The sequence below is a fragment of the Dreissena polymorpha genome, chromosome 10, assembly GCF_020536995.1.
Source record: "Dreissena polymorpha isolate Duluth1 chromosome 10, UMN_Dpol_1.0, whole genome shotgun sequence".
Classification (NCBI taxonomy): domain Eukaryota; kingdom Metazoa; phylum Mollusca; class Bivalvia; order Myida; family Dreissenidae; genus Dreissena; species Dreissena polymorpha.
In genome coordinates this window covers 3,821,996-3,840,917 of record NC_068364.1, presented here as the reverse complement: position 1 = coordinate 3,840,917, position 18,922 = coordinate 3,821,996, and the positions used below count along the sequence as shown (strand labels likewise).

At 35.1% G+C, this 18,922-nt stretch overlaps 1 protein-coding gene across 4 annotated transcripts in view; it reads left to right on the top strand.

The window, feature by feature from the left end:
* Window positions 1-12,162, top strand: part of LOC127847088 (transcription factor 4-like) — a 104,839-nt gene extending 92,677 nt beyond the window's left edge. For 3 of the 4 annotated variants that reach the window (XM_052378688.1, XM_052378686.1, XM_052378690.1), the window contains 7 exons: window positions 2,189-2,327; window positions 2,784-2,801; window positions 3,280-3,315; window positions 3,948-4,031; window positions 5,600-5,745; window positions 9,758-9,882; window positions 11,654-12,162. In XM_052378688.1, the coding sequence (XP_052234648.1) occupies window positions 2,189-2,327; window positions 2,784-2,801; window positions 3,280-3,315; window positions 3,948-4,031; window positions 5,600-5,745; window positions 9,758-9,882; window positions 11,654-11,695 (590 nt within the window). In that variant the 3' untranslated portion in view covers window positions 11,696-12,162. Of the gene's footprint in view, window positions 1-2,188; window positions 2,328-2,783; window positions 2,802-3,279; window positions 3,316-3,947; window positions 4,032-5,599; window positions 5,746-5,835; window positions 5,982-9,757; window positions 9,883-11,653 lie in introns of all 4 variants that reach the window. The other variant, XM_052378687.1, reaches the window with a different exon arrangement.
* Window positions 12,163-18,922: the final 6,760 nt, after the last annotated feature.

Below are 18,922 nucleotides of genomic sequence, written 5' to 3'. Positions count from 1 at the left end.
AGTGTCATCCAAGATAAGCCTGTGAAGTCCGCACAGGCTATTCTAGGATGACAGGTTCCACAGTTATGATATTTTTTTGTTCGAGGAGGTTCCTTCTCGAAGAAAATCTGAGGTAGATGGGAAATGTTGTCCCTAATTACGCTCATCTTGGATGACATTTACAGAACGTGCATCAGGGCTATTGATAACTTTTGGGGTATATTGGGTAATTCACCCCCTGTTTTTGACAACAATTGGGTTTTTGTAAATTCAATTGAGTTTAAGCAAAAAATGTCACCCCCTACTTTTTAGCTTAATTGGGTTTTTCAACCCCGTTTTTTTTTACTCAATTGGGTAATTTAGGAAATGACATATAATATAATAAAAATCTACTAAGCCTTAGGTTACTATATTATTTAAACAAATGGAATTCAAAAAGGTACCTGTACATAACAACAAACAATTATTGAATTTCTGAACAAAGTTCATTCATTTTTTGCGTTGAATAAGACCGAGTTCATGAAAGTCGCTGCAAAATTGATGAAGTTATGGCTGTTCAAAGCGATGCACCCCATTTTCGGGTCATTTTGAGTTGAATACCTTGACAATTAAAGTAGAAATTGGACAGGTCTACGAATAATTACCATAAAACCCCAAAGATTGATAACAGCTGGAAAGACTGCCTTCTTTTGTTCATAGGACGGCATAAAAACTATCCGGTACATTTTTGTACAGAAAATAACCAGTCTAAAAAATACACCAGGTGTTTGTAAGAATTGCGTTTTGTGACGCAAGATTGTTTACGGAAATTATGTTATTAAATTTGTATTTGCGTTTTGTAAGCTTTATTTTGATTTTAATTATGTTTTTGGTTATTTTACCCCCATTTCCATTGGTAATGGGGGCTATATAGGAGTCACTTTGTCGGTCGGTCGGTCTGTCTGTCTGTCCCGAAATTTCATCCGATCTGCACCAAACTTGGTCAGAAGTTGTATCTAGATGATGTCTAGGTCAAGTTTGAATATGGGTCATGCCAGGTCAAAAACTAGGTCACGGGGTCACTTAGTGTATTTTAAACTGAAATTTTGTCCGGACCATAACTATGTCATTTATCGTTAGATTTTAAAATGACTTGGTACATTTGTTCACCATCATGGGACCGTGTGTTGTGTTAAAAAAGTATGTTGATATCTCAAAGGTCAAGGTCATACTTGGAGTTAAAAGGTCAAATGCTTGTCCGGGCCATAACTCTGTCATTTATTGAGAGATTTTAAATCATGGCAAATTTGTTCACCATCATTGGACGGTGTTACGTCGATATCTCCAAGGTCAAGGTCACACTTTGAGTTCAACGATCATAAATGAGCTTGTCCGGACCATAACTATGTCATTCATTGTGAAATTTTAAAATCATTAGGCACATTTGTTCACCATCATTGGACGGTGTGTTGCATGAAAGAATTACGTCGATATCTCCAAGGTCAAGGTCACACTTAAAGTTCAAAGGTCAAAATGGCCATAAATGACCTTGTCCGGGCGATAACTATGTTGTTCATTGTGAGATTTAAAAATCATTTGGCACATATGTTCACCATCATTGGACGGTGTGTTGCGCGAAAGAATTACGTCAATATCTCCAACGTCAAGGTCACACTTTGAGTTCAAAGGTAAAAAATGGCCATAAATGAGCTTGTCCGGGCCATAACTATGTAGTTTATTGTGAGATTTTAAAATCATTTGGCTCTTTTGTTTACCATCATTGGACAGTGTGTCGCGCAAAAGAATTACGTCGATATAGTCAAGGTCACACTTTTAGTTCAAAGGTCAAAAATGGCAATAAATGATCTTGTCAGGGCCATAACTATGTCATTTATTATGAGATTTAAAAATGACTCTGTACATTAATTTTGTTCACAGTCATTGGACGGCATGTCATGTGAAAGAATTCAAGAGTTCGAAGGTCAAAATGGCTATAAATGATAATGGCATAATAATTCTTAAAAATCGCCATAAACTAGATTCTCTTGTTTTGTGAAGACAGCATGAAAAATAGTCTGTGTCAATGCGGCATGTGGGGGTATACATCACATCTGTGACAAGGCTCTAGTTTTAATTGCGTAATAACGCAAATACGCTTGCTATCTATAGCCCTTGTGCATTAAGCCCTGGTTTCCCAGTCCCATTGGCTCATTTTATCTTTCTACTTCAGAGTCGACCAGCATAGCGGACGCCAAGGAGATCAAAGCTGAGAAGCATGATGACGCCAAGTCAGACATCTCCACTGATAGTAAACCAAGCACAACGACCGAAAAAACAAAAATCACCCCACCCCCTTCCAAACGATCAAGGTATGACATTGATTCACTTTCATTCTTGGAAAAGAAAATACGTACACCTCTGCCATTCCCAATTCAAACCCCTGTCTTATGACGTAAAATAAGGAGAGAAAAAACACTTTTCTTTCAAAACCTTATTGATCTGGGTGTTAAAAGTCCAACACAAGGACACAAACATTTACCACATCAACTTTTAGATAAACTAGGCATAAATTATCATTGACTGAAAAGTGTAGTGTTGTTAGCTTAAGTTAATTTAAAGACCCGTTAAATTGCTGAGTATATTGAAAAAGTTAAAACATTAAGCAAGAATGATTTCTATCTGGTTGTATAAAATTAAAAGACCAAATTTTCCTGCTGTCTTTTTTCACCTTAATCACACACCAGTTACAGTAATTCATTTGTTTAGCAAATTCTCAATATAATTTTGCGAACATGTTTGTTATAGTGATGTTTTCTATTTTTCAGAAAACAACAAGAAGAGACGTGAGTATTAAACAATTGAGTTTCTTCATTTTTTTCTCATTTTTATTGATTTTAAGCAAAACATTAACTGAATTTTTTTTTAGTTGTGTTTGCTCCATTCATTTTAACAACTGCATCAAAGTTGCTGATATAGAAATATTTTGTATTTGTTGCAAACCCAGCACAAGCGTAACTGTTTGAAATGCTACATTTTTAGTCTGGCCCTTGTATTATGAAGTGTTTGGCCTGCTTGTCTGTACATCGACCTCTTACACTGACAATCGACCGCTTAGATTGATCCTTACCCTGCTGGTCAAGTATGATGACCTATTGGCCATTTAGCTTCACCTGTTAACTTGCTGGTTTTATATGCTGACCAATCGACCATTTTGCTGGGAACTTCGACCTAGTCGTCCAGCATACTGAATGATTGACCACTTGACCTGGCGCCCCTTTGACCTTCAACCCCGCAAACAAAGGATCTTTCTGTGTATTTCAGGGCTAGAAGAGACAGTGTCACAGGAGATGATGATGGGTAAGCATTTCAAAAATAGTTGCTATAGCAACCAATGATGATGATGGGTAAGCATTTCAAAAATAGTTGCTATAGCAACCAATCACTTTAAAAACAAGTGATATGGAATCAAATTTGTGTTTATAGTTCTTTTGAATGCCATGAAATCGTAACTGTTTGTAATATTAACCATTCTTTTTGAGACAGTGCAATTGAATGAAAAAGAGTGTCTGTAGTAACCAGTCACATCATTACAGTACCCAAGAATAAAAAATAGTTGTCATAGTAACAAACTATGAATGTCATCCGTTTGGGGCTTTACTTATTCTTTCAATTAATCAAACATATTTGCCGTAATAAACTTGCTTCATGTGGTTACCATGCAGCGTATTTAAGAGGCATAAGAAAAAAATTATCTGTAATTTCGTCTCCCAGCTGAGCCTTTCCATGATATGCTGCACTGTTTCCTATGCATCTTTGTATTGATAAATGCTGTTTAAGGTCAACTGCACTGTTACAAAAGCAGTTGCCCATACACCGGGATATACATGACAAGGTTTGAAAGATAGGGAGAGATGAAAACACTTAAACCAGCCCTTTAAGAGAAATGTTATAGATATAGTAACCGATTTGCTGTTTGCTGTGTTTTGCAGAAGTGGTGATGATCCAGATGAAAGTCCGGAGTCGAAGGCAGAGCGGGAACGGTTACGTCGTCAGGCAAACAATGCACGGGAGAGGTAGAAATTATGTTTATGCCTGCAAAGGGACTTGTTCACAGATAATCTTATTTTTTTAAAGTAATTAAATGTTGTTGTTTTTTTAACTGGAATATTTTTAGCAGTCTTAAATAATTATAATATCAAGCAAAAAAGTTTAATGCAGTATTTACCATCATCGGGACCTTTGGGACAAAAGGATCACGGTGTATTTGAATTTCTATGTAAGTTATATGCAAATTATCAAAATTATCAATTGAAAGTCCTGCCAAAGATTTATATAATTTGCGTATATTTAGGTTAATGATTTATTATGCCCCCCTTCGAAGAAGACGGGGTATATTGTTTTGCACATGTTGGTCCGTCCGTATGTCCGTCCGTCCACCAGATGGTTTCCGGATGATAACTCAAGAACGCTTAGGCCTAGGATCATGAAACTTCATAGGTACATTGATCATGACTCGCAGATGACCCCTATTGATTTTGAGGTCACTAGGTCAAAGGTCAAGGTCACGGTGACCCGAAATAGTAAAATGGTTTCAGGATGATAACTCAACAATGCTTACGCCTAGGATCATGAAACTTCATAGATACACTGATCATGACTGGCAGATGACCCCTATTAATTTTCAGGTCACTAGGTCAAAGGTCAAGGTCACAGTGACTCGAAACAGTAAAATGGTTTCCTGATGATAACTCAAGGACAATTAGGCCTAGGATCATGAAACTTCATAGATACATTGATCATGACTGACAGATGACCCCTATTGATTTTCAGGTCACTAGGTCAAAGGCCAAGGTCACAGTGACAAATAAAATATTTACACAATGGCTGCCACTACAACTGACAGCCCATATCGTGGGCATGCATGTTTTACAAACAGCCCTTGTTTTTGTTTACTTGTACACATAGAATTTACATCATTTGCGTAAGTCCATATTGGCTTGCTTAAATGTACGCACGTAAATTATAAATTGAGCGTATCTTGATATTTCTAATGCGTATATTAAGCTGATACGCAGCTTATCTAGAACGCTGTAACATGCTACACATTCCGACATTGGGCAAGGTGGGGTTATCTTCTTCACCATTGTTACAAGCTGTAGTCATTGAACAGACATCTTTTAAGCCAATATTACAGCCAACACTCCTGGGTGAAATTGGTATGACTAGAAAGAATACCAGTATTTTTAATAAAATTATTTTTATGCCCCCGGATCGAATGAACGGGGGTATTTTGTTTTTGGCCTGTCTGTCTATCATTGTATGTGTCTGTCTGTCATTGTTTGTGTCTGTCTGTCATTGAATGTTTGTGTCTGTACCAAAACTTTAAGCTTGGTCATAACTTTTGCAATATTGATGATAGCAACTTGATATTTGGCATGCATGTGTATCTCGTGGAGCTGCACATTTTGAGTGGTGAAAGGTCAAGGTCATCCTTCAAGGTCAAATATATGGCTTCAAAGCAGCACAGTAGGGGGTATTGTGTTTCACAAACACAGCTCTTGTTCCATAAAATTTTGAAGCCTGGGTAGAAACCAAAACCATGAAACCTGCATGCAATATCTGTTTGACCAATCATTTATAGAGTGCGTGTCCGCGACATCAACGAAGCCTTCAAAGAGCTGGGCGCCATGGTTACGATGCACATGGGCCACAACCAACCGCTAACGAAATTGATGATGCTACAGGAGGCTGTCAACGTGATAACCACATTAGAGTCGCAAGTTAGAGGTGTGTTTAGTGCTCGGGGTAGAGGCCCCGTTTTGCTGTTGTTACGACCCGTTTTTATTTCGACATCTTTGTCGTTTTCTGTTTTTACAGAGTGCGGGTACGGGATATTAACGAGGCTTTTAAAGAGCTAGGAAGTATGGTTACAATGCATTGTGGAACGACGCAGCCACTGACTAAGTTGATGGTTTTGCAACAAGCCGTAAATGTAATAACGACCCTCGAAGCTCAAGTCAGAGGTGCGTATCCCTCGGAGATTGGGGATGAGCGCGAAAATTAAACGAGCTATGTGTGATGAATTTTTTCTAGAATGTGTCTGAATGGTTTTTTACTTTTCTTTTTTGTCTTTTTTGTTGTGCACAGTAACATGCTTTATACCTTAACTTTGATGGATTAAAAAGGATGGGAAATGATGAGTTCAATAATATTTTCTTATGTGCGTTTTGACCAAAAAAAAATTGATATAGGCTCAGATAAAGTTCATGTGCAATTAATTTGTGAAATATTTTAATGGTTTTAACTTCTTTTCTTTTTTTGCTATTTTGGACATGATTTTCATCATTTTGTCGTGTGCACTAACATGCATTTTAATTTTGCAAATAAGCATTAAAGGAGTGTTATTTGGGGTAATTTTAAGACATATTATGAACATGTTTTTAACCTCTATGTCTGTTTTTAATGCTTTTCATCTTGTTGTTTTACACATTCAAGCACATTTAAAAGCATAAATGCTTTTTACTGAAAATCGAAGATTAGATACCTGTAGACTTACAGTTATTAGTTTGCTCTTTCATTAGTTCATGTGTTTTGGTATACCGGTTAGGAGGATAACGCAAAATGACACATTTTGTAATTACATCAATAATGATTCATACAAAGCATGGATACTGTAATTGATTATATCTTTTAACACAAGCAAGGCACCCACATCAGCTGACTTATGACCTTGACAATGACCTCTTGTGGACTTAATCAGGCGGAGAGACTAAATCTGATTCAGTTACTGTTTTTAAACCCAAACGAGGCTTTTAGCCTACATTAACCCTTTCCCACTTAAAAGCAAAGTGAAAATGGCTATGTGCAAGCGATCTGTTCAGGTTTTATTCTGTTTGCTACTCATCAGTATCTAAGGGTTGGAAATGAAGCCTGTAAAACAAGAATCTAGTAAGAAAGGTCTTAAATTAAATTTAACTATCTAAGGGACTACAAATGCGTTAAAATACGTATCTAAGTGGTAACGGGTTAAACCAAAAAAACGCTTTTAGTTTTCATTAATACTGCTTGCTACAAAGCTTTGATGTTATAACAATACCGCATGCATGCTATCTTTGGACGATGTCAACACACGCACGTCACCTTACCTCAGTTAGACCTTGACATTGACCGTCAGATGGACCAACTGAATCAAATACTTACATGGCTTCAACTTGGGACATACTGGTACGCATTTATTTAACGCAGCTACTTGTCTTGTGCTTATTTTAACATTCTCTGTTTGCCTTGTGCTTTACTAATATTTTTGTCAAGTTATACATTTTGATAGAAGGGATTTTTTTTATAGTTTTGCAATATATGTTACTATGGATTTTTTGTGTGTATCCAAAGCATCTTAGGAAATAAACATTTGTGTTGTACAGTATATACTTAAGGTTTATTTGTGGATAAAAGATTATCTTTATGGTGGATATAATTGACATTTTAATTCGAGGTTTTTATCATTTTATGTTGGATTTGGAGCAACATTTTCACTGATGCTTGACATTTTATCAATTAACTGCATATTCCAGATATTCCATATAGTTTATGATTAATCATTTAAAATGAAGGCATTTAACCCTTTGAATAGCACTCATTTTAACCCTTTCAGAGCGGGAACCGAATTTTGAAGGCCTTTGCAAACAGTTTGGCTCCTGATGAGACGCCACAGAACGTGGCGTCTCATCAGGATCCAAACTGTTTGCTATTCTGATAGTATTCTTTGAAAAAAATCGAAGAAAATGCTAATTTTAGAAATTCAGCAGACGACATTTTAGCAGAAGACAAATTACCCAGCATGCAAAGGGTTAACAATTCTAATAAGAATATGTAACAAAATGTTTAGAAATGAAGGATAGTCCATTAGTAAGTAAGGATTATAGCATCTAATGAAATATTGACTTATTTACCAAAAAGATTGATTGACCATTTGGGCTGTCAATAGCGGTAATAATTATGTTGTATTATATCTGAAATGGAAGAAGAGCTAATGTTGTTTTCAAAGTTTTCAGAATGCAATAATCAGTCTGTCACAGGTAAGACTGTCACATGTGTGACATTGCTGAAGAAAACACATTCCGTCTAAAAACTTCACCCGGACTGCTGGTTGTGTCTGATAATACTGTCCGAAATAACAGGCTTGTCCAAAAAAATATAATCTAGACAAATTGTGTTGTCCAAAAATGTCCGGTAAAATGGTTTTTAAATATCAAAACATCTTGTGTTGTCAGAAAATTTGGTCAGGATTATGGATCTTGTCCTTTACCTCATACAAAAAATAACATTACACATACATAATTGTTATTGTTGAATTGACAATAAACAACAAGAAAAAATGGTTCCAAAACTGTCATATATACCAATATTGTGTAATGAAATCACATTAAATGATGTTTGGTCATGATAACATCAGCATAATAATTGCTGTACATGTAATACAATGTCAATTTCTATTATGAAATAATTGGGTAGTTACTCTTGTTCTTCAAATAAACAATGATGTTTTTGTTCTGTGAAAACATGTTGGCTTTTTAAGCACCAGTACTTAAAATTGCTGACATTTACTGTTCTGCAACTCAAAATAAGCATGATCCACATAATATATATTCTTGCAAAATGTTCTTTGGCTGATGCCTTCTTTTCTATGAAATCTAAAGCTCATTTATATTGCCAGATATCTTCCAAGCAATGGATTGTAAAGCTAATGTCCATTAGCTGTTGTGTATTTCATGCAATGTTTAACTAATTTTTATTGAGAAACATGTACCAGCAAATGAAATTCTATGATGACTGGCAAAACCAATTTTTATTATACCCCCACAAACGAAGTTTAGGGGGGTATATAGGAGTGAACTTGTCTGTCGGTCTGTCTGTCGGTATTAAGTGTCCGCTCTTTAATTCAAGTAGTTTTCATCCGATCTTCACCAAACTTGGTCAGAAGTGATTTCTAGGCCAAGTTCGAACATGGGCCTTGCTGGGTCAAAAACTAGGTCACGGGGTCACTTAGTGTGTTTTAAACATTCAGCATGTTGTCCGCTCTCTAATACAAGTAGTTTTCATCTGATCTCTACCAAACTTGGTCAGAAGTTGTATCTAGTTGATGTCTAGGCCAAGTTCAAACATGGGCCTTGCCAGGTCAAAAACTAGGTCACGGGGTCACTTAGTGCGTTTTAAACATTCAGCATGTTGTCCGCTCTCTAATTCAAGTAGTTTTCATCCGATCTTCACCAAAACTGGTCAGAAGTTGTATCTACATGATGTCTAGGCCAAATTCGAACATGGGCCTTGCTGGGTCAAAAACTAGGTCACAGGGTCACTTAGTGCGTTTTTTAACATTCAGCATGGTGTCCTCTCTCTTATTCAAGTAGTTTTCATCTGATCTTAACCAAACTTGGTCAGAAGTTTTATGGAGATGATCTTAAGGCCAAGTTAGAACATGGGCCTTTCTGGGTCAAAAACTAGGTCAAGCGGTCACTTAGTGCGTTTTAAAAATTGAGCACAGTGTCCGCTGTTTTTTTGTGAAGACGACATGCAAAATATTATGTGTCAATGCGGCATGTGGGGGTATTAGTCATGTCTGTGACAAAGCTCTAGTTTGCTTTATCAATGCCTTGCTAGGCAAAATCAAAATGTACTTGCTTATCCTTAATTTCATCTACAATCCAATGAAATTCAAGATTGACATACATAGCCTATTTTCATTCACTGATATTTATTTCATTCAACGTTGAACTAATTTTCATTGGTTCATCTGCTTCAGAACGAAACCTGAACCCGAAGGCAGCTTGTTTGAAGAGGAGGGAGGAAGAGAAGGCAGATGATCTCCCAGGGCGACCAATGAATGTCAACGCTGAAGATTTACAGCAGGGGAATATGGGGCCCAAGGTCAGGGAAATATGAGCGTCGTTTTTAGAGTACTGGGCTCATTGCATGTTCATAAAGTGTCGTCCCAGATATGCCTTTGCAATCCACACCGGCCAACTATCGCTTTTATGGAATTTTTTGTTTTAACTCTCAGTGCGGGAACAGAATTTTGAAGGCCTGTGCAAACAGTTTGGATCCAGATGAGACGCCACAGAACGTGGCGTCTCATCAGGATCCAAACTGTTTGCTATTCTGATAGTATTCTTTGATAAAAAAATCGAAGAAAATGCTAATTTTAGAAATTTAGCAGACAACATTTTAGCAGACGACAAATTTCCCAGAATGCAAAGGGTTAATATGGTATCTTTATTAAAAATCTAGTGTAAGCGGAAAGTGTTTTTTCCCTGATTAGCCTGTGTGGACTGTAAGTTGGAGGATGGGGAGGGAAATATGAAGCCCAAGTGTGTGTTGAGGGAGGGGGGGGGGGCACATTTTGTGTTTGAGGCATTTTAATAATATTGTAAGAGGAATGGTGGAAAAAAACTCTGTGAGGAAGAGTTTGAATACTAAGGAATGTTTTGAGAGGGTGTATATGGTAATTTTTTTAACGGGAAGTGTAAGCTTTTTATGGGTTTTTATGCCCCCAGTAGGGTGGCATATAGCAGTTGAACTGTCGGTCCGTCTGTCAGTCTGTGCGTCCGTCCGAAAACGTTAAGATTGGCCATTAATTTTGCAATATTGAAGATAGCAACTTGATATTTGGCATGCATGTGTATTTCGTGGAGCTGCACATTTTGAGTGGTGAAAGGTCAAGGTCATCCTTCAAGGTCAAAAAACTAAATCCAAGGGAATTAACATGCTTTAAAGGGAGATAATTTCTATTTCATATCATTTGGCAGGTACAGATCATTTTCACAAGGGAAGTAATATTTTTTAAAGGGGTATAATAAAGTAAAATAAAAATAATTCTAAGCGGCGCAGTATGGGGCATTATGTTTCTGACAAACACATCTCTTGTTGTTTTTCAGATTGTTAACTTAATGAAGGCAAATGTTGGAAATAGAGTTTGTAATGGGCATTGTTTATAAGGATGGTATTGAAAACTTTATAAAGGGGGAGTATTGCTGGGAAAATGGGTTCTTTGTTAGAGGAATTGTATTATTTTAGGAAGGAGCTTTTGGCTGGAAAAATAGTCCTACTTTGTGAGGGATATTGGTAACCATATGATGGGGAATTCTTGGTGGGGTATGCGCATTCTTAGGGAGAGGAACATAACATTTGTAAGATATGAACGTGGGAGATTATAAGCTGTGAGGAGTTGAAATGAGGTAATAAGCTTACAAACTGACGGGGCCAATGGTAAGAAAATAGTTAACTTTGGGATGGTGTGCATCATTTAATATGTGTATGGATATTCAATAATTACAAATACCAGACTATACATGTTTCTTAAAGTGATGGTAATTTATTGGTGTAATATCACTGCCTTACAATCACTAATGTATCGTGTTTGTTTAACCCATTTATGCCTAGTGGACTCTCCCATCCTTCTAAATTGGATCAATTTTTTTCAAAATTAGAGATGTCTAGTATATTTATTTCTATATTTAGAATATTTCTTACAGAAATTCCTTGAAGCAAACAGCGCAGACCCTGATGAGACGCCACATCATGCGGTGTCTCATCTGGGTCAACGCTGTTTGCCAAGGCCTTTTTTCTAGACGCTAGGCATACATGGGTTAACTATAATGTACTCTTTAGTATCAATATGACATATTTATTTCTCTTCCAGTGTCAACCGCAGGATGGTAATAAACCAGGAGGTTGGTGGTAGTAGATCGTCGAGGGGCCAGCGAAATGGGATTCATAGCATGCAGTCTCAAACAGGAACAGTCATGATACACAATTCTTTACCCCACCCACCTCAAAAATAGTGCAAACGATTCCTTCATTGAGACTATGATTAAAGTTATAAAAATTGTGGTTCTCTCTGTTGAAATTTAGCAGTCTGGTGATTTAAACAAGTGTTTTGTCTCAGTATTGGATATTGCATTATTTGTTTTGAGGAACAATTATTTTAGGCAAAGGAAGAATGGACTTCCAAATAATGAATATTGGGTTTATGCATCCGAGAAGAAAATTTAAGTTTTGTGTCTGCAAATGAAACAAAAAATATTGATGTGAATGGTCAAGGAATATAAAATTAGGTTGAAATCTGTGAGCAAACATTTGATGGTGGTGGAAGAGTTAAAATAAAGATATGCATATTTACTGTACTGACTGTACTGCATGGTACAAACACGGGCTGAATAAACGAATTGGAAACCTGGATAAGTGGTGGAAAGTAAGTCAGAAAATAATAAAGGTAGATATATTGTTTTATAAAAGATGTGGGTTTGCAGGGGATCATGAAACTATTAATTGTTATGTTGGTGGAAGCAATGTTAATGTTAGAAATTGGGAAGTAATGATAGAAATGCATATAAATGCCTGGAGGTGTGTGTTGTTTTAGAATTAAGGATTGACAGTTTGTTGTCTCTGTGGATTTATAAAATTACGATAAAGTACTTGTTTTGAGTTAGGTGAGCTTCAAGATCTCAAGAATTATGTACATTAAAGATTGTGGACAGGAAACTGGGTGGAACTCAAAGTTAAATTGAGCACAATAGAGGGGAAAGAAAATGAAATAAGGAGAAAGTTGTGATGGTAAACTTAAAAAGAACCAAAAATGAAAATTGGTGCATAGAAGAGCAAAGACAAAAATGAAAATATTAAGTTGTTAAAATGACTAATACTGGTCATTAAGAATAGAACAAAATGTTGTTCAGTTGTATTTTTACTGCAAGCTAGAATGTTATACAATTATGTTGTGTTTTGGGAACCATGATAGTTTCATGAATTTGTTTCATTTTTGAAGTCAACCAAAATCTGTGTACCAATTTTGTTTGTTTTAAATGTAATGTAAATGCCTCCCTTAGTGTATGAATGAATGTTTTGTTTATCTTTAAATATTTAATAATATCTGATTATTTCATATTCAACACAGGGTGTATACATTAATTTTAAAAAGTTGTATGAAGGTTTTATGTCATTTGCCTTTAGGTGTTTATAGCCACATACATGAGTCTGATATCGTATAGTTTGTGTTTTGTCACATGTAAACGTCTGGGCTAACTTAACAGAATAGAGATTTCTAACATTTCCTTGACTTTAGTAGAATAGTTGTGTGTAACCTTTACTTTTATTTTTACATGTTTTGTTTATACAAAATAGTTTTATCATTTGAGTTTGAATTATAGAAAACCCATGCTGGAGTCAAATTAATGTGCTAAAAGAACATAGATTAAATAAACGTTTTAAAGTTGGATAAAGATTTTTAAGTTTTTACCTTAACCAAAATGTTTGTAAATAAATCGTGCTATACTAGTTCTTCCATTAAACGTAATTGCTGGATGTGTGCCATTGGTTGTAAATAAATTATGTAATTTGTCATTAATTTTGTTATATACAAGCTTTAGTCAGACTGAAATAAATAAATCACAGTTTAAGATGCAATCAAAACCAAATAAACCAGCTTTCCCAAAACCATATATATCTTTGAATATTGTGTATTTTGTAAATCAGTACTAAGCAAAATAACTATTTACTAAATAAAAAATGCAGAAAATGTGTTTATTAAGTTTTCGCATGATTGAACTTCGAAGAAGTTGCAGAAATGTGAATAAAGCTGTGGATTAAAAATGTTCTCCTCGTCAGTTACAAACACTTGAGGATTATTTTTTTCCATTTTTTCCAACAGCCCTTTTTAAGAAAAATGCTTTATATGGTATATAATTTGGGTAATTTAATTTATAAGCCTCACTTTACATGCCAAAATATAATATTGTTTTAAATTTTGAAGTGAGATACATATAAATTTGTTGTGTGGGTCATTAAAATATCATTTTTTATTTTGAGTAATATATGTTTTTGTTATTATATATATTATCACCAATCATCTTGTGTAAATATTTTTTCTGCACTGTTAATAATTTTCATTTTGACATTTTAATATAAAAAAAAACACGAAAAGTTGAAATTTTATTTGTATATATTATTTTGTTGTTTTTACAGAATAAAATATGAATGAATGCATTGATACAATATGTGTTGCAAGTGATTGTAGGTATATTTAATGTGGTCTGTAAATGTTATATAACAATTTTCAAAGGTTTTTTTTTATGGAATTTGATAAAAATTAAGTCAAGATTTAAAAAAAAGACTAAAAAATTAGTCAAAAACCATGCTTTTATTAGGAAGGAATTTTCAATGTTAAATATGTATTTGAATGTGTACATATATTTATTTAGTAACCATTTTAAAGGCCATTTTACTGAATAAGCTACTAACTATCAATAAGGCAACAGAAAAAATCTGTGTATTGGAACTCTTTTGTAGCCCACGTAATCAGGATGCGAGAGGCATCGAGTAATTTTCCTGTCCATCCTTTCAAATGTGAAAAGTTCCATAATTGAATACCAGCCTTATTGTGTGAAAAATAGGTGTAATGCATGTGCCTACAGTGTTGTCCAACACTTACCTATGGAGTTACTGGTAGCACAGGCTAATCAGGGACGAAACTTTCCACCTAGACTGCATTCTGAAGCTTTTACACATTTACATTGTGTTACATATCCACAGAATACTATTAATCGTTGTCTTATTAGAAAATTGTTATTTACGCCTGCATTTTTAAAAATGTTTTTTGCTTAAATCTTTCTTTAGTTAGACCAGAGTTTGTTAATCTTAATTTTTTTAGGATTCCTCTACTCAAATTTTGTTTACAGAAAAAATATATTTTGAAAGAATTAAATATTTTATTAAATATACTGGGTGTGTATAAGAAAACATTAAATTTCATCTTCCTTACAGATTAGATCTTTTTCAAACCACAGAAATATTGTTATGTAAATAACTATATGGAACATGTATCATAAATTTAAAGTTGTTAAAATTTTGATAATGGGATGATAAGTAAGGAATTTCTCTGTATTTCTCATATTGTGAAATGGTAATATTTTTTTTATTTCTTCCAAAAATGTCCGAGAAGTTTGGTGGGACCCTGTGCAGATTTTCTTGCGGTATCCAGATACTAAAAAAAATCTGAGCTTATTTAAGGCTTATATGTGCTGTAACTTATTGTAATTTGTGTTGTTGTTTTTTGCTTTGTGAAACAGTTGCCATGACAAAACGGTAGTAAGTTGATGAAAAATGTATTGTGTCATTTTTACTTGTTTTGTAAATTGTAGGAAATAGTTAATACATGCAGTAGAATTATCATCACGCTTATGTTTGTGCAGTTTGAAAGTCAGAAAAGATTTTGTATTTAAGTAGAGAGACATTCTTTTTTAGTCCCCTACTGGTTTCACCGAAGGGGACTTATGGTTTGCGCTCCGTGTGTCAGTCAGTCTGTCAGTCCGTCACACTTTTCTGGATCCTGCGATAACTTTAAAAGTTCTTCATATTTTTTCATGAAACTTTAAACATGGATAGATGGCAATATGGAGAGAATGCGCGTCATTTCATTTCGTTCCTACGTCAAGAATTCTGGTTGCTATGGCAACAAATAGACTAGAAATACTCCTGAAAATGGTGGTTTTCTGGATCCTGCGATAACTTTTAAAGTTCTTAATATTTTTTCATGAAACTTGAAACATGGATATATGGCAATATGGACATTATGCACGTCCTTTCATTTTGTTCCTACGTCAAAAATTCTGGTTGCTATGGCAACAAATATATAAAAAAATCTGAAAATGGTGAAATGTCTGACAATGGTGGAGCCGGTAGGGGACTTATATTGATTGACAATAGTCTTAATTAGACATGCTTTTTTGTGCAAAAATGATTAATAAGAACAGAAAAATATATAACTCAACAACTAATTCTGAAGTTATGTTGTTGTTTTTTTTCAGATTTCTTTTTTGTGTAGTTGCCATTTTTAACATTCCTCCAGTATTTCAGTACATACATGTATATGGATAAAATGGATGCAAAACAAAAAAGTAGAGGGACTGATTTGTATTTTTACATATAATTTATAAATACAACAGAAAAAATGACAGCACATATGAAACACAGGTAAAGACGGAGAAATTACATAATGTAATTTTAAGTAAAATACATCATGATTTTTATGTCCCCCACCACTATAGTTGGGGACATATTGTTTTTTCCCGGTCTGTTGGTTTGTTTGTGTGTTTGTGTACTTGCGTCAAACTTTAACATTTTGCAATAACTTTTGCTATATTGAAGATAGCAACTTGATATTTGGCATGCATGTGTATCTCATGGAGCTGCACATTTTGGGTGGTGAAATGTCAAGGTCATCCTTCAAGGTCAAAGGTCAAATATATAGCTTAAAAGCGGTGCAGAAGGGGACATAGTGTTTCTGACAAACACATTTCTTGTTTAAGTTTGCTTTGAAATAATAAATGGTTAACAATATATATTTGTATGTAAATGTAAATATTCCATGAGTGTTAGGTAGGGTTGCATTACACTTTTGAATTAGGTTGTAATACACTGATATTTGTGAGAAACATAACATTCATCATCTGTTCATATTTAGCTGTTTTCGGTCCATACATGGGCCTTTTTTTGTAATAAATATTTGTTTAAAGGGTTAGTTACACAGTTCTGGGATGTGATAAATATTTGTATTTAATTTGTAAGAAGTAAGAAAGACAAACTTTTGGCATCCAAACAAAACAGATGTACATAATCATATTCTCTGAATTCCTAAAATTGACTTAAATCATAAGTGTCCCACCACAAACTGTGTGACTGAATCTCTAACAAAGGTGTGGAACATTGCGGTATATATGTGCTGTTAGAACTATGCTGGATGAGCCATTGGATATTAAATGTACTTGTGTCTGTTTTCCACGAAAACATTTTGTGGAGAATAAATAATAAAATTTTATATACTTATGGTGTTTTCTTGTGTTTTTAGCTCACCTGTCACGAAGTGACATGGTGAGCTTATGTGACCGTGTAATGTCCGGCGTCCGTTGTGTGTGTGCGTGTGTGCGTCCGTCAACAATTTGTTTGTGTAGACAGTAGAGGGCACAGTTTTCATCCAATCTTTATGAAATTTGGTCAGAATGTTTATCTTGATAAAATCTGGGTTGGGATTGTAATTGGGTCATCTGGGATCAAAAACTAGGTCACTAGGTAAAAAACTAGGTCAAATAATAGAAAAACCTAGTGTAGACTATATAGGTCGCATTTTTCATCCAATCTTTATGAAATTTGGTCAGAATGTTTATCTTAATGAAATCTGGGTTGGGCTTGTATTTGGGTCATCTGGGGTCAAACACTAGGTCAAAAACTAGGTCATTAGGTCAAATTATAGAAAAACCTTGTATAGACAATAGAGGTCACAGTTTTCATCCAATCTTTATAAAATTTGATCAGAATGTTTATCTGGATGAAATCTGGGTTGGGATTGTATTTGGGTCACCTGGGGTCAAATAATAGAAAAACCTTGTGTAGACAATAGAGGTCACAGTTTTTATCTATATGAAATTTGGTAGGAATGTTTATCTTGATGAAATCTGGGTTGGGATTGTATTTGGTTTGTCAGGTGAGCGATTCAGGGCCATCATGGCCCTCTTGTTAATATTTATGTTAAAAAACAAATTTATATGATATGTAAACCAATTGTAAAACGCTAATCACTTGATAATACCAAAAGCTAAGTTAATTGAATAATTATTTTGAAAACTAAAGATCTATTAACTTCATTTAACTTTGCGTAGTTGATATGATTTGTGATTAGTGGTCGATATGTTTTGGGTTTGATCTCTACTGTGGATTCATTCTCATGATCTCACCAAAAGATACCAAGTATTGGTTCTACTCCAGACAGGGACTCCGAGAGTCTCATGATGCATGGAGCTATTAAATCCAATTTAGCGCACACAAAATGTGATGCACTTTATTAAACACAGTGCCTGGGACGAAGATCAATGGCTTTATTAACTTCATGGTAACAATTATCAGGGACCTAGAGTGTAGCCATAAAGCCATGGTTATATAAACTTGATTTTAACGGATATCAAAGAATCATATGTGTTCTGGTTTTTAGAATTAATGTCAAAAACATGTTGGATTACATAAGTTTTACAAACAGTGTCAATTAGAACAGTCAATTAGTCTATCTGGAAAGAACGAATGCCTGGCGTTCCACAAGCACTACACTATTGTTCCAAAACTTGTAGCACTCATAGTGACTGCGTAAAATGAAGGAAAGTGGACGGCTTTGACGCTCGGGAATGTTGGATATGTGTCAACAACACGTGGTTTCTAAACATCGGTGACGGACCATAACTACTTTTTATGCTCCCCCAAAATTTATTTTGGGGGGAGCATACAGTCGCCGCTTCGTCTGTCCGTCCGTGTGTCCGTCCGTGCATAATTTTTGTCCGGGCTATTTCTCAGCAACTAATGACCGGAATTCAATGAAACTTTATGGGAAGCTTCACTACCAAGAGGAGGTGTGCATATTATCAGCGGGTTCTGGTCGGATGATTTCTCATAAGCCAAATTGGCTGGCCCTTTCAATAGGGGTGACACTATAATACAAAAATACCTTTACCTCCAGTTGCAGACAGTGGGCCTTTAGTAACTCGCGGTTGCTGAAAACACCGTCAATGTACGTCCATTATAAATTACAAGGCGTTGAGCGCAATTAAGCATACTGGTATTGTTTTTAGCCCTCGGGTTGTACAACTGTCATCACATAGATCGAATCTTCATTTCAAAATTGACGTATCTCAGTATACAACCTTGTACCATTTACGACAACATTACAACCAACGTCACTGTCACAATCTTAACAGGTAAAAATAATCTAACTGAAGTCGTATTTGCGTTTGAGATAGGTCATTTCAGCGTTAAGATGCAAACTAAATGAAAAATGCGATGCGATCTTTTTCGTGCAACACACCTTCCCCAAACCGTCTAAGTCATTGTCTGAAATGAACAATAAATTTTGTCCTGAGCCCTGAAATCATGT